The sequence below is a fragment of the Cydia splendana genome, chromosome 26 (assembly GCF_910591565.1).
Source record: "Cydia splendana chromosome 26, ilCydSple1.2, whole genome shotgun sequence".
NCBI lineage: Eukaryota > Metazoa > Arthropoda > Insecta > Lepidoptera > Tortricidae > Cydia > Cydia splendana.
In genome coordinates this window covers 8,695,922-8,711,447 of record NC_085985.1, presented here as the reverse complement: position 1 = coordinate 8,711,447, position 15,526 = coordinate 8,695,922, and the positions used below count along the sequence as shown (strand labels likewise).

At 38.9% G+C, this 15,526-nt stretch overlaps 2 protein-coding genes across 2 annotated transcripts in view; one reads left to right on the top strand and one right to left on the bottom strand.

Annotated features, from left to right (window-relative positions):
* LOC134803076 (uncharacterized) overlaps positions 1 to 6,707 on the bottom strand; it is a 38,441-nt gene extending 31,734 nt beyond the window's left edge. Inside the window, exons 1-6 of the mRNA XM_063775783.1 lie at positions 6,595 to 6,707; positions 6,391 to 6,477; positions 5,965 to 6,045; positions 4,286 to 4,459; positions 3,528 to 3,674; positions 773 to 890 (exon numbers count right to left, since the gene is read on the bottom strand). Of these exons, the coding sequence (XP_063631853.1) occupies positions 773 to 890; positions 3,528 to 3,674; positions 4,286 to 4,459; positions 5,965 to 6,045; positions 6,391 to 6,477; positions 6,595 to 6,597 (610 nt within the window). The 5' untranslated portion in view covers positions 6,598 to 6,707. The remainder of the gene's footprint in view (positions 1 to 772; positions 891 to 3,527; positions 3,675 to 4,285; positions 4,460 to 5,964; positions 6,046 to 6,390; positions 6,478 to 6,594) is intronic.
* Positions 6,708 to 7,515: 808 nt separating this feature from the next.
* LOC134803494 (zinc finger and SCAN domain-containing protein 12-like) lies at positions 7,516 to 14,800 on the top strand. The gene is made up of 4 exons (XM_063776293.1): positions 7,516 to 7,695; positions 8,324 to 8,537; positions 10,627 to 11,664; positions 14,118 to 14,800. The coding sequence occupies exons 2-4, from the start codon at positions 8,332 to 8,334 to the stop codon at positions 14,794 to 14,796; spliced, it is 1,923 nt and encodes a 640-aa protein (XP_063632363.1). The 5' UTR covers positions 7,516 to 7,695; positions 8,324 to 8,331; the 3' UTR covers positions 14,797 to 14,800.
* Positions 14,801 to 15,526: the final 726 nt, after the last annotated feature.

Genomic DNA, 15,526 nt, shown 5'->3' with positions numbered 1-15,526 from the left:
GCAGCTTCGAGCCGGTTATACAGCGCCTCCAACTGCAAACGCTTGCTTTCATAGTCTAATGCCTGTCAACATACTAGTGTGGACACACTCACCCTTGTCTCCTTGATCGAGTGATGTAAGGAAGGGCGCGCTCAGCGCAGCTTCGAGCCGGTTATACAGCGCCTCCAACTGCAAACGCTTGCTTTCATAGTCTAATGCCTGTCAACATACTAGTGTGGACACACTCACCCTTGTCTCCTTGGTCGAGTGCTGTAAGGAAGGGCGCGCTCAGCGCAGCTTCGAGCCGGTTATACAGCGCCTCCAACTGCAAACGCTTGCTTTCATAGTCTAATGCCTGTCAACATACTAGTGTGGAAACACTCACCCTTGTCTCCTTGATCGAGAGCTGTAAGGAAGGGCGCGCTCAGCGCAGCTTCGAGCCGGTTATACAGCGCCTCCAACTGCAAACGCTTGCTTTCATAGTCTAATGTCTGTCAACATACTAGTGTGGAAACACTCACCCTTGTCTCCTTGGTCGAGTGCTGTAAGGAAGGGCGCGCTCAGCGCAGCCTCGAGCCGGTTATACAGCGCCTCCAACTGCAAACGCTTGCTTTCATAGTCTAATGCCTGTCAACATACTAGTGTGGACACACTCACCCTTGTCTCCTTGATCGAGAGCTGTAAGGAAGGGCGCGCTCAGCGCAGCTTCGAGCCGGTTATACAGCGCCTCCAACTGCAAACGCTTGCTTTCATAGTCTAATGCCTGTCAACATACTAGTGTGGATACACTTACCCTTGTCTCCTTGGTCGAGTGCTGTAAGGAAGGGCGCGCTCAGCGCAGCTTCGAGCCGGTTATACAGCGCCTCCAACTGCAAACGCTTGCTTTCATAGTCTGAAGCCTCTGTTAACACCTACAAAATATTTAACCACATATTAGGTTAAGTAACTAATGTACAGCGGTGTTCAAAAGTGCATAGACAGATGTCGACCGTAATACCTTAATATTACGGTTGAAACATGTCCATGCACTTTTAAACGCCAGTGTATATAAAAGTGTATGTCATGTATACTAACATCATCAGTTTTGGATCAAGTAGTGGATTTATCAGTACCGCTACTTGACCATAGATGTCGCGACGAATGCAAAGTCTAATGCTCAACAATTTTCAGCTAATATTATAACCGGATTAACAGGAACTCTATTTTCAACTCCTTCTGCTTTTAATATTGGTTGTAAATTGTTTTAGCAATACATTTTTTAAATGTTAATACATTTGTTGCCGACAAGTACCGAGCGCTCGGGGTGAGGGCGCGCGGGGCAGGGACCCCACCAACGAGAGATCCGAATGCGAGTCATACCGAACGGACGTTAATTTACTCATTTATTTTTCTTTTCGCTAATTATCCTAAAATGTACTGTGTATTGTTCTATATAGTTTAAATAAAAAGTATAGTGCATAATTTGACCATTTTTATTGGAAAGAACCACTACAAACTACGACAACATTATTGTGGGACGTTGGTACGTACATTACGTGGTACATTATTATGATGTGGTCATTATTACAATCTATAAATTGTAAATACAGATTCGGATCGTTGATTTTATCATTGTGATTGACATCTGTATTTACAATTAATAAAAATTTGTCAGTCGCGACACTCGTGGCATCTGGCGGTCTAGCATAAGTTGGGTTCTCGCGCGCGAGTCCATACTTGACGTCGCGCGAGAACGCAACGACTCATGCTAGCAGGTATGGTGTTAATAAGTAGCAGTACTGATAAATCCACTACTTGTCGAGCCGAGCTTTACATACATACCTACAGCTAATTGTTTTTCTGACTACTTGTTTGCCACCGATGTAGTATAAAAAAACCGGGCAAGTGCGAGTCGGACTCGCGCACGAAGGGTTCCGTACCATAATGCAAAAAAAAAAAACAAAAAAAAGCAAAAAAAAACGGTCACCCATCCAAATACTGACCACTCCCGACGTTGCTTAACTTTGGTCAAAAATCACGTTTGTTGTATGGGAGCCCCATTTAAATCTTTATTTTATTCTGTTTTTAGTATTTGTTGTTATAGCGGCAACAGAAATACATCATCTGTGAAAATTTCAACTGTCTAGCTATCACGGTTCGTGAGATACAGCCTGGTGACAGACGGACGGACGGACGGACGGACAGCGAAGTCTTAGTAATAGGGTCCCGTTTTACCCTATACTAAACTATACATGCCAAGTTTTACCTATGTAAGTAAGTAAGTAACACTTTATTGTACGGACGAGAGGAATACAGGTACATGGTCTAGTATTAGTTGCATTCTCGCGCGCGACTCCATATATCTAGCGCAACTTTAAGTATGGACTTGCGCGCGAGAAATATAGTACAAGGGCGAACTTATCCCTAAGAGGGATCTCTTCCTATGCTTCTGGATGGGATTGTACTTTTAAAATTAGAGAAAAGAGTTGGTTTTTTTTTTCAGTGATACAATCTACTATTTACTTACTTCAAGACTATGTGTCAGGGCTGTGACCTGTCCAGCCAGGGCCTCCAACTCCTCTGGTTTATTGGGTACACCGGATTCAAGCACATTAGGCGTGTCGGTCACGAGTGAGCGATTTCAATGAACTGTATCATTTGACTGAACTCGGTAACTCATCTATCTCAGTGTTCCTTGCTCGCTCTTTCCCACTGATGATTCGAATGAGCCGGCCGAGCGTGAGTAGCGAGTGAGACGTTGCGAATAGGTTTCGGAGCGGTTCGGAAGAATTCGGGGGGTGTCGGGAAAACATGACGGGATTGTATCGCGTGATTCGCCATCTTATTATTATTATTATTTCGTTTTAGACAGGCAGCTGATGCTGGTGCGTCTAAATCTTGGTCGCACTTATGTCATCTGATTGACATCTCTCACTGAGCGAAATGTGTCGCTTAACTTCAAACTCGGGTAAATCCATTCGACCCTCTCAGCAAATATCTACCCTATAACCTTTTCTTAATACCAAAATCGCATAATCTGACAGATGGATTTACCCGAGTTTGAAGTTAAGCGACTCAAATGAGTGATACATATCACCGCGAGCGAAAGATGATTCATATCTTTTCTATAATGTTTTCAACTCAGTGAAGCGTTTTGTGCATCTCTAAAGCACATCTTCTAAAGCGGTTGCCAACTCTGCTTTGACTGCCTATAGCTTTTACTTAAGAAATATTAAGTAATAAATAATTACTTACCTCAAGACTGTGTGTCAGGGCTGTGACCTGTCCTGTCAGGGCATCCAACTCCTCTGGTTTATTGGGTACCCCTGATTCAAGCACATCTAAAGCGGTCGCCAGCTCTGATTTGACTGCCTATAGCTCTTACTTAAGAAATATTAAGAAATAAATAATTATAATTACTTACCTCAAGACTGTGTGTCAGGGCTGTGACCTGTCCAGGCAGGACCTCCAACTGCTCTGGTTTATAGGAAGTTTCCTTTCTGTACGGTAGTACTATTATTTATTCTGTGCCAGCCTGTGATACGTGGTACGAGTAGATATTTACTTACCTCAAGACTGTGTGTCAGGGCTGTGACCTGTCCAGCCAGGGCCTCCAACTCCTCTGGTTTATTGGGCACACCGGATTCAAGCACATCTTCTAAAGCGGTCGCCAGGGCTGCCCATTTGTCTGCCTCGCGGAGCGCCGAAGCTGCGTTCTGAATAAAACGAGAGGCAAAACATAAGTTTTTTTTAGCATTAGAAAAAGACAACGCGAGCTTGACGAGTCTTTTAATAGGGAATATTAGGCAAAGCTCTGCGTAGGTGGCACCTTTGTGGCACATACAGTAAACAAACCACATTGACACATGGCTTCCGCGAAACAAGAAAATCGAAATTTCGTTATCTAATCTCTCTATCACTCTTGCATATTCGAGCGATAAAGAGGCAGATAACTAAATTTCATATTTTATTGTATGAAAACTTGTCAAAAAACAGTTTAAGGCACAGTATGTATAAGTTAGTCTATGTATGAATTTACTGAGTCGGTAGTGCTGCACTCTGGCGGCAGAACATAGCAGTAATATCCCCTATTGAAAAATCCTTTTTTTTTTAATCAGTAATTATTACTTATGTAAGCAAAAGAATGTCAATAATCGTATATGATTCATAATTGTTACATATTTGGCGTCATCCGGTATCCGGCCGGATAGTAGGTCACAATCCGGTATCCGGCCGGATATTAATATAATGGCCGGATACCGGATAGTAACCGAATATCCGGTGCATCTCTAGTAGGTTGTATAGGTGTCATAGTGAGAGCGCGTACCTCTAACCGACTCTTCAGCTGGTCGATCCGCTGCAGACTCAGTATAGAGTGCCCCGTCTGCTCCTCCACGCCTTCCACCTTCTCCTCGAGCGACAGGAGTTTCTGCTGCAGCAGGGCTCCCTCCAGCTGGAGCGCCGCAGCATCTTGCAGGGTGCGGGGTATTGAGTTTACTATCTGCACAATGAAAATGAAAATTCTTTATTCGCATAAAATATGGTATAACAAGGTGTTATTGGAAAGATATTACCGTACAGAAACATAATTTGCTGGTTAAGCATGCAAATATTATCTTGAAGCTATTCATAGTCTTAGTAGTCTTCACCTATTAGGTTAGGTACATTGTTAACTTAAAACTGATATTTTTTTTACAATTTATTGACATTTCATTGAAAATTAAATTCTAAAGTAGGTATACGTGTTTTTTATTTCACTTGAAAATCCACTTTTCATTAAAAAAATATCAAACCTAAAAGTAGCGAAGTCCAAGGGGTTGTAAGTGCAGTATGACGTCATTACTATGGCTGAAAAGCTAAAAGAATATTTTACTGATAGAACAAGCCCGCATAGAAATTGAAAGAACAACCAGCGACAATTCAAATTTTATACATTAACTTATACCAAAGAGTGTATAGAGGGTTATTGCCATAGTAAATTTTGTAGTCACAGTAAATTTACAGCCATCTTTCGACACAGGTTTAAAACTAAAAAAATTAATAGAAATTTCTAAATATACAGGATGGTCCAGAGATAGAGGCCGCTTTTAGCAGCCGATTATATGACTATGAGAATAAACAATTGGATTATATGTTAAATGATTTATTTTTACTCTAGTCTCATGATGATGATGATGCATTCCTGTTATACCTCGTTAGGGACATAGGACTCGCAGAAGAATCCTCCATTTGTCACGATCTTGAGTCTCATACTCAAGATAAAAGGGCTATAAGCTATAGCGATAGTAAGATATGTACAGGTTGATTCACAAAGGCACAAGTGCAAGTTGCAAATGCGCCATGGACTGAAAAAGATTGGGAACCCCTAGGTTAAAGTGATACACACAAAGGACTATGCGTCAAAATTGCCCCAAAACCAACAGAGTTGAGAGTTAGGTCATTAGATAGGTATTTCTCTGTACTTTATTTCGTTCTACGGGCACCAAGCGGAATTCCATTGTAGAACTGAGTAATTGGTATTTTAGTCAAAATGTCGTCACCCTTATTACCTAGGCAATAGAGTCCACCGCCGGGCGAGCGCGGTAAATTATTCGGTGTGCTCGCACGATGGTGCGCGAACATCTACCCTGCAGCAATTAATTTACTTACTCAGTCTCTATTGCCTAGGTAATAAGGGTGACGACATTTTGGCTAAACTACCAATATCTCAGTTCTGCAATGGAATTCCGCTTCGTGCCCATAGAACAAAATGAAGTACATAGAAATACCTATCTAATTACCTTACTCTCATTTCTGTTGGCGTTGGGTCCAGGCTCCATACAAAGTTGCCCATGGTCCTTTTATCATTCACTCATTAATTCCATTCATGCCAGCTCTTGTGAATCAACCTGTACAGTTGACATCAAAGATATGTTTACACTTTTGCACCTTATGCCTTTGTAATAAGGCGAAAAATGTAAACATATCTCTGACGTCGACTGTATATCATAAATAAAATGAATATACTTGTGTGGTTGTCTCGTCCAGTGAGTTGGTAAGTTGCTTCATGTAGAGTTGTAGTCTCGACACTGTGTTCGCTACAAACACCTAAAAAAACAGAAATTTACTTTTATTTTATAATTAATTTAGTTGGTTTAGTATATGTCAGGGTCAGGGGTTGGCAAACTTTTGAGAAGAGCCAAGAAATCACTAGTTTTAGGAACCTTAGGGAGCCACAAACATTGTTTTCCTTGGTTTGGAAACTTCAAGTGTTAATATTCTGATTGACTTGAATAGCCGCAATTGTACCTCCAAATAGGTAGTTCAAGACTTTTTTTTTTTCATTTAGTACCTATAGTAATCTTCATGGATGCTAAAGCTTTGTGACGGGATAGGGGGTGAGACACCCTTAGGATATAAGAATAAAATTATACATGTTAAATATTACATCACCTCTTTCTCCTGGTTCCCGCTTGAACTCCATGCTCTGTTTATCCATTTTTTGGGATCAAAATCATCTTCTCCAAAGGTTTTTAACTCCTATAACAAAGTGTGTACGGGTAAAATTAAATAATAAGAAGTATGACTTCATTGATTACATTGCACTCGAATAAAGTACTAGCATAGACTTTGTTTTAAATACGGACTAATATTTACCATTGAATATGTATAATTAAAGAAATAATATAACTTTTATCAATAATTTATCAAGAAATAAACGCAAAAGTAGGTTTTTTAGCTGACGTGACATAAACACAAAACAAACTTTGACGTGACACTGACCGTGAAGAGGCATTTTTTGACGAACAACTCTAATATCATAAGATTAATAAGTACGGAAAAACGCTTCAACGTTGTGCAAGTAGTGACGCAAAACCGGTTACTTCCTATAAAAACGCCATCACCGTCTCGTGCTTAAAAAGCCTTATGACATAGAAGGTAGGATCCTATAAAAGTGGTATACGCGTGCTCCGTGAGGGACAAAACATACGCAATGCGACACTATGATTGGTCGAATTTATTTGTTGCCCACCCATGAATCTAGGATATACCTGGATCTGGCATGATTGGTGGGGGTAACTGACAGAACGGGATAGTCTTATGTATCTTTCAGTAGGAGTAGCAGCGAAAGAGCTATTATTCTTTGTCCTTGTCACAGTCTCACATCTTATTTGTTCCCCACCTTTTTTTTAGTATGGATAATGGTGGGCAACAAATGAATTCGACCAATCACAGTGTCGCATTTGCTTATGTTTTGTCCCTCACGGTGGCACGCGTATACCACTTCTATACAATCCTACCTTCTATGTGCCCACCATAATACATACTAAATTTATGGTGGGGAACAAATAAAATGTGAGACTGTGACAAGGACAAACAATAATAGCTCGTTCGCTGCTACTCCTACTGAAAGATACATAAGACTATCCTGTTCGGTCCCTTCCCCCCACCTTTCATGCCAGATCCAGTTATATACTAGATTCATGCCTTATGATAATCCATTGATAATCGATCGATTATGATTTGAAAAGTTCTACATCCCTAGCTGAAGTGACATATGCATAAAAAAAAAGCAATAAAGATGGCAGCATGTAACGTACGCGTCGTAATATTTTTATGTAAATAATTAATAATAATGTAATTGTAAAATCATTTAATTGTGGTGTTGTGTGTGTATTTTAATTTATTTCACTATAAGTTTATTTATACTATAACTTCGTAAATATTGGTAATCTCTTGCGTGAATTAGCAGTTAAGGTAATAATAATTAATTCATTTAATATTGTTAGCTTTAATACTTTACTTTCTGTACTAATCTGGATTCATGGCTACACACAGTTAATTTCACTGTGTTCTGGAGTCACAAGAATTGTATTTGAATTTATTTCTTAGTAGACTTTTTTAAAGGGGATTTGTCACGCAGTGACGATGTCACCCCCGTAATGAGATCTAAAGGACCCTGTACACAATGGGCCAGCGCCGGCCAGTCCAAGGGACGCAGCCATGCGGTAGAATGAGATAGCAATATCACTTGCTCCTTCTAACGCATAAATGCGTCCCCCAGAATGGCCCACGCTGGCCCATTGTGTACAGGGGCCTTAATAGTAATAATGGTGTAGTAGTGAAGTATTACCTACACCACTACATCACATTACCTTAGTAGACTTAAGTAGAATTATATAAATGGTGTAACGTTGTTTAGCTTGGAGTCAAATGTGTATTGCGTCTCACATTTTGCTTTAATGAGAGAGGGAAACGCACTGACATTGGACAAAGAAATTGGATAGGAATACCACCCTAAGCTAAATGTTTTCTGACTACATGAATAAAAGTGTGGCAAACGATAAAAAAAAAAGTGTGTATAAAACTACCAATTTTTTTGCAGCAATCATAATGGCATTTGACACGATCTCCTTAAGCAGCGATGATGACGTCCCTCTGAAGACACTATCTGCTGATGACGTCCCTCTGAAGACGCTATCTGCTGCTGATGTGCCGGTGAATGCGCTGGGAGCTTCATATGTGCCAATTAAATCCACCGTTTTGAAGACACGCAGTGTGGAACATTGTGACTTTTGTGAAGGGGTGTTTCTGAACAAGTAGGTTATTTATCCTTGTTAGGCCCATTGTGCATTAAAATTTACAGTCTGTTTCAAAATGACTCAAACTACCTCCATAGCAAGTTTCATCGAATATTGATTCCCCATACAAATTTTTACCTCCCTTTTCACAACCTTAAGGAATTGAGATAAAAACTATCCCAACTTCTTTCCCATCATTATAACTGTCTATTTAAAGGAGATCGTCAATTTTGGGTCCAGAGGAAAAACCATCGCATATATGGTAGAGACTTCTTCTTCCTCGCGTTATCCCGGCATTTTGCCACAGCTCATGGGAGCCTGGGGTCCGCTTGACAACTAATCCCATGATTTGACGTAGGCACTAGCTTTTACGAAAGCGACTGCCATCTGACCTTCCAACCCAGAGGGGAAACTAGGCCTTATTGGGATTAGTCCGGTTTCCTCACGATGTTTTCCTTCACCGAAAAGCGACTGGCAAATATCAAATGACATTTCGTACATAAGTTCCGAAAAACTCATTGGTACGAGCCGGGGTTCGAACCCGCGACCTACGGATTGAAAGTCGCACGCTCTTACCGCTAGGCCACCAGCGCTTCAGGTATGAAGATATGGTAAGATATGGTAGAGACTATTACAGTAATTATATATGCATTTTATTACGGAAGCGGAAGACAGGCAAAAAGTTGGAGGACTCGGTGCACTCGAAGAGGGGTCCAATATAAATAAATGAATAGTAAATAACATACATAAACTTAACACTAACTACTAGCTATACGAAACTTACTAACCAATATGCAGAAACTTCTAATGTAAAAATGGGAAATTTGGAAATAAAGGCTTTTTTATTTATTTATTTATTATTTATTTATTACGGGAAAATATATAATATTGGGTGTAAATGAAACGGGAATTTGAAATATATAATAAAAAGACATTTTATTAATCATTTCCGTAAATCAATATATTAATTAACAAAAGCTTTTCTGTCGTCAACATCTTTATTAACATTGACATTAATGTCAAGTCAGATGTCGACTACGAAATAACGCGCGTTTTGGTAAGAAAAGTGATGTATGGAGTCACCACTCTTTCTTTACTAGCAGAAACAAGTTTATTTAAACTGTAACAAGAAAATTGAGACGTTATCTATGAAAAGGGACCTTATTGTCGATGGTGCTTACGCCATTATTAACAATGCTCCGATATAAATACAATAGCCCCGCGACGCTGTGCGGCGTAAGCGCCATCGACAATAAGGTCCCTTTTCATAGATAATGCCACATATATGAGGAGAGTTCGTTGGTAGTGGTGGGTTAGGGCTAGGGCTGTGGTAGGTAGCTCTTTCTTTACTTATTATTACTCTATGGTTTCAATACAAAACGCTCAACTTTGTTGCTGGGCCCAAGTGCCTGTTCAATCTTATCTAAAGGAAATCTGTTGTTCACACAACACCGAATTTAGGAATACTAAAGGCTTCGTCACACAGCTTTCACGCTTTTACATTTAAAACGCTCACGCGCCGCCCGGAAAACGCGCCTGTGTGACGAAGCCTTAATGTTCACGCCCAGTTTCATGGAATTCATGGCATTTTAAAAGGAGGGTGTAACCTCATTGTACTTGGGTTTGTGGGATTCTTAATAGATGTGAAATAATTTTGCTAAAAACAATAGTTATTGCTAGCTTTACATTTTTTTATTTGTATTTAATTTTATTGTATTTTGCAGTCTAAAACTTATAAAAAACCCTATTTATCAGATTAAATAAAAAGGTAATATTTAATGACATGGTTTGACAATTTTGAAGTGTTAGATAAATCTAAAACATTTATTTACATACAATATATATACAGTGGTACTACTAAACGAAATTAATAACTAGCTTAAATCTAAAATAGGCCCTTGAGGCATTGTACCAAGGATGCTGGCGGCATTTCCTCGCTGAATCTTAGTTTTGGACTCAACATTAGATAATATTCGATATCTGAGATAACAGCTTTTGTCAGAATAAATTTTAAGTTTCCGTCATAAATAAAAGGGTTTCTATAATATATAATTATACAAATAATTATAGAGCATATAATTTATGTTAAAATCTTTGTATTTTACAGGTATGACGCTTTAATCCACAATGGGAAACATATAATCATTCCACTCATTAAGAAGGAGCTACACCAGTGCCCTCTATGTCTATTTTATTACACATCTCGGTATAAACTTAAACATCATACTAGAAACAAACACAAAAATGACATAAAAAATGAAGCAGCCATCAAACCAGTCATTACAGAAAACAAAACGCTTATAGACCCAGTCAAAGAAAATAAAGATAAACTTAATATAAAAGTTAATGAAAATACAGACAAACTTAATATAAAAGTTAATGATAAATCTAAGAATGAAGAAAGTAAAGGAATAATTAAAAAAGTTACTTTTATAGATAATTCTGATGATGAAGACTTACCATTGGTTAATCATAGTAACAAAAAGGATATAAAAGTTTCCACGTATAAGTCAGATGACGAAGATGATTTGCCATTAATATTTAATACTAAAGCAATCAAAGAGACTGAGAAAACGCCTAAATGTGAAACTGAATTGCTAAGACAAGCACTTTTAAAAGATGTCAAAGTAGTTATCGAGAAGATAGAACTTTCACATAAAGTTGAACCTAAAATCTCAGTAACCAGTTCAAAAGTGCCTGAGAAATTTGAAATAGATGTAAAAGACCATGAAATACCTAAATACCAACCTAAAATAGGTAACCTAAAACCTGATATGTTTGATGTTGTAAAAGCAAGTCCAAAACCGAACGATAAAGTGAAAATAAGTAGTCGTCTCACATTTGAAGATGAAATTGATGATATTGGCGATGATGAAGTGATGAAAGATTTAACTAAAGAGTGTATAGTCGACATGAACCTTTTTGACGAGCCCTGGTTTGATGAACTTGCTAATAGTATTACAAATGATGATGTCATAGTTGATGATGATATGATTATATCTATTGATGATGATGATGAAGAGGAAAGTGCAGAAGTTGTTATGAAAGAGACAGATGCTGTGTATACGCCTAGTACGCATCATGATGAGTTGATAAAACCAGGAGTATATCGGTGCAAGAAATGCCAGCAGATGTTTCCCACAAGGTAAGTTTTTAAGTTCTTTTAAGATATCAAGATACTGTGATAAATCATAAAACAGCACAGACCAACCCCTATAGACCGAGCTTATAGGACGACTCGCGGTCACCGCCCGTATGGTGTATAGGTCAAATATAAGATTGTTCGCGCGCCGCTCCGATCAGTTGCGCCCAACGTAACGACCTGTTAGGGGCTATTCATAAATTACGTCATTTCAAATTAGGGGGGGGGGGGTCTGGTCATCGGATGACGGTAGCACGACGTAGGAGGAAACGGGGTCCTTCGAGGCATGATTTTTGGATGATTTTAGGGGGGGGGGGTCCAAAATTGTCAAAAATCGATGACGTAATTTATGGACAGCCCCTTAGCAGTGTGCACGAGTCTAAGAAAATAAATCGTAAACTATTGAATTCATTGGGAAATCATGGGATATTGCAGCGTAAAATGGTGTGGTAAGTCATCTAAGACATCTACTTACGAAACAGATGGAATAACATCCCACAGGAAAGTCAGATTCATTATTTCATTGAATAATGTTTCTTGTCCGCGGGGTTCATTTTATACTGGTCAGTAAGCAGAGGCGAAGTATGTCCGTCCCTTTTCGTCAACTTGAAAATGCAATGCGCTATCCCTTTCCCTTTCGACTAGTGATGTGACGATGATGGTTTTTCAGTTGCGGAAACTTCGTGCTTCGTCATACCGTATTGTACCATTTTAGACATAAATTAATATATAGGTAATATGTTGTGTAAGTTTTTTAGAATCCTCTAGGCCAGCGGAGCAGTTAGGCCGCATGTCACGAGATGGACCTGATGATGAACTTCAAAGAAGTGCGAGGGCACTCGGTGTTGGTTTGTGATAGACATATGTTGTATGGGTTTTTTAGAATCCTCTAGGTGAGCAGTTAGCTCTCATGTCACGAGATGGACCTGATGATGAACTCCAAAGAAGTGCGAGGGAACTCGGTGTTGGTTTGTGATAGACATATGTTGTATGAGTTTTTTAGAATCCTCTAGGTGAGCAGTTAGGTCTCATGCCACGAGATGGACCTGATGATGAACTTCAAAGAAGTGCGAGGGAACTCGGTGTTGGTTTGTGATAGACATATGTTGTATGGGTTTTTTAGAATCCTGTAGGTGAGCAGTTAGGTCTCATGTCTCGAGATGGACCTGATGATGAACTTCAAATAAGTGCGAGAGAACTCGGAGTTGATTTGTAATAGGCATATGTTATTGGTCCATTTGAATATGTTTTCAATACAACCTTCTATGACCTTAATAAAACGGACAAAAGAAAATAATTGTATGAGATTTCAGCGACACTTTTTTCTCGTATCAAAAGAGATTGCGATTCTGAGTGGAAATAATATAAAAATTCTAAACTTTAAAATTCATGTTCTGGGTACTTTAAGCAGAAATGCCCTAATATGTTAAGTAAAAATTTCAGGTACATTGTTAAATTACTTAATGAAATATTAAATTAATCAATATAATTATTAAGTAAGTTTACTCTAAGTATACTAAATTGGTAACAATTTTACCACAATAAATTTCGGTATCACTGGTAGCAGTACCCACTACCTGTAATGAATATGTCCCATCCCTACGCTTGCACGTGTCAGCGCGCCATGTTTGAAACGACCAATCGCAACGCCGTGAGCACCCCTCCCGCACCTCACAGTTTGGTGATTTGCGTCGGGAACAAAATGGCCAATATTAGGTTTCTAGAGGCGGTGTTCTGTGTAAAACAGACAAGAAATATAAATTGGTTTTATGCTTCTTAACGGCCATGGTGCGTCTTCACGTGCCTGTTGTATTTAAACTAAAGTATATTCATTCTTACTTGCCCTATCATGTAAACAAACACTTTTCGAAGACATTATCATACTTTTCTCTGGAATTACTCAATAATCATCACTTAAAATGTTGTTGTATACTTAAAGTAACTCACAAAGTATTGAAATCAACCAAGTAACCACTGAAAAATATAATTTCTAATAAGATTTTCATCAACAATCGCAGTAACGAACGGATCACCTCAAAAACCAAGGCTCGGAACCGGTTTTTTTTGTAAAACCCGAAATAGCCCAATATTTTTAATTATTTTGCCAAATCTGTATGGAAACCTGGTAACAAAACAGGAATGTTTCTTAGAAACTTTCTGGGACATTTTGGGAAATATGGTGGAAGTTGTTCAGCTTCATGTACTTTACCAGCATACCAATTATTATAGAAATCTAAGATGTGATCGAAATGTACAAACTTTTTGAGAATTGCTCATCTACTAGAAAATATTCCGTTGTCCGAGACGAGAACTAGCAGTACTGATAAATTCCGCTACATGACGCTAGATGTCGACTACGAAATAACGCGCGTTATGGTAAGAAAACTGATGTATGGAGTACCACTCTTTCTTTACTTATATTACTCTATAATACAACCTACCCCTTTTTTTTCCAGGTTCAACCAGATACAGCACGAGATGTCGCATATGCACATCCGGAAGCCCCGGCCCATGCTCTGCGAGTACTGCGACCGCTTCATAGCCACCAAGAGAGCCCTAAAAGACCACATCGCTACAAAACATAGCAAGCCTTACCGCCCCCGGACCTACAAATCTTGCACCAAATGTGGCCTAAAATACAACAATCTTGAAACGCATTTGGACAATTATCACGTCATACTCCGCTGCCATCTTTGTAACAAACGTTTTGACACTGAAATTGACAGATTAAATCATATTAGAGGGCATTTAGTCAAAATAAAATGCGCTCAATGTGATTTCGTGGCGTCGGAACTCGAAATACAAGAGCATCAGAGGCGATTCCATAAAGTTCCGGGTACGGTTTCTTCAACTTTTAAATTGTGTGAAATATGCTGCCTGTTTCTAAAAAATAAGGGGAACACCCAATATATATTTGGAGAAACTGTGAGTGAGTTAGGCTCCAGGTTGGACTGCGAACATTGTGGTAATAAATTTTTCCATTTGACTCAAGTGCGACGCATTATGAAAGGGAGATCGAGCGATAGAGTCACGTTTGAAAAGGAAAGGGACAAGAAAAAGGTTTTAACTAATAAGGAGAGGCTTAAGAATATACAGCAGAGGTTGAAAATGATTAATAAACTTAGCAGGTTTTAATTTTGATGGTGGTTTTATTTTCTAGTGTCAAACAGATCCAAAATCCCCCTAAGTCCGACGAACTTCAGATTTGATGGACACCCCAGCGTTTTTCATAATTTTGATGTGCAGCGCCTCGCGTGGTAAATTAAAGAACTAATTCGACCAACTTAAATATGACCTAATTAAAATAATGCCGCGTGTCTATACTCTGTATCTTTAGGTATTTAAATAAAAGTAAACAAATAATTTGTACATTTTCGGGTAGTTATAACATTTATTGATTAACCAACCAAATACAAAAGCACCTGGATCTGTCACTGAACGACCTGGCTTTAACCTACATTATTTGATCATGTAATGTGTTCATCTACCCTCACTGGCTTAAGAAGCCATTTGAGGGTAGATCTTGTTTACTCTTTTTTTAAATACCTAAAGATACAGACTATAGATCCATAATAATCATAATGCATTTGTAGCAGGCAAATAGGGAATAATACGCAAAACTATGCGTAGAGGGCGTCACTAACTCGAATCACATGGCCTACCGTGAAACACGACAATCGAAGTTCGGTTTCTGCCTCTCATCACTCTTGCTTATTCGATCGATAGAGGCAGATAACGAAATTTCGCGTTTCGCGGTAGGCCACCTGTAAATAAACCGCCTTGATGCATCAATGGCATAGTAAAAACTTGTGAAAAAACTGTTTAAGGCGTAGTATGTATAAGTTACTCTATGGTTTATTAAACA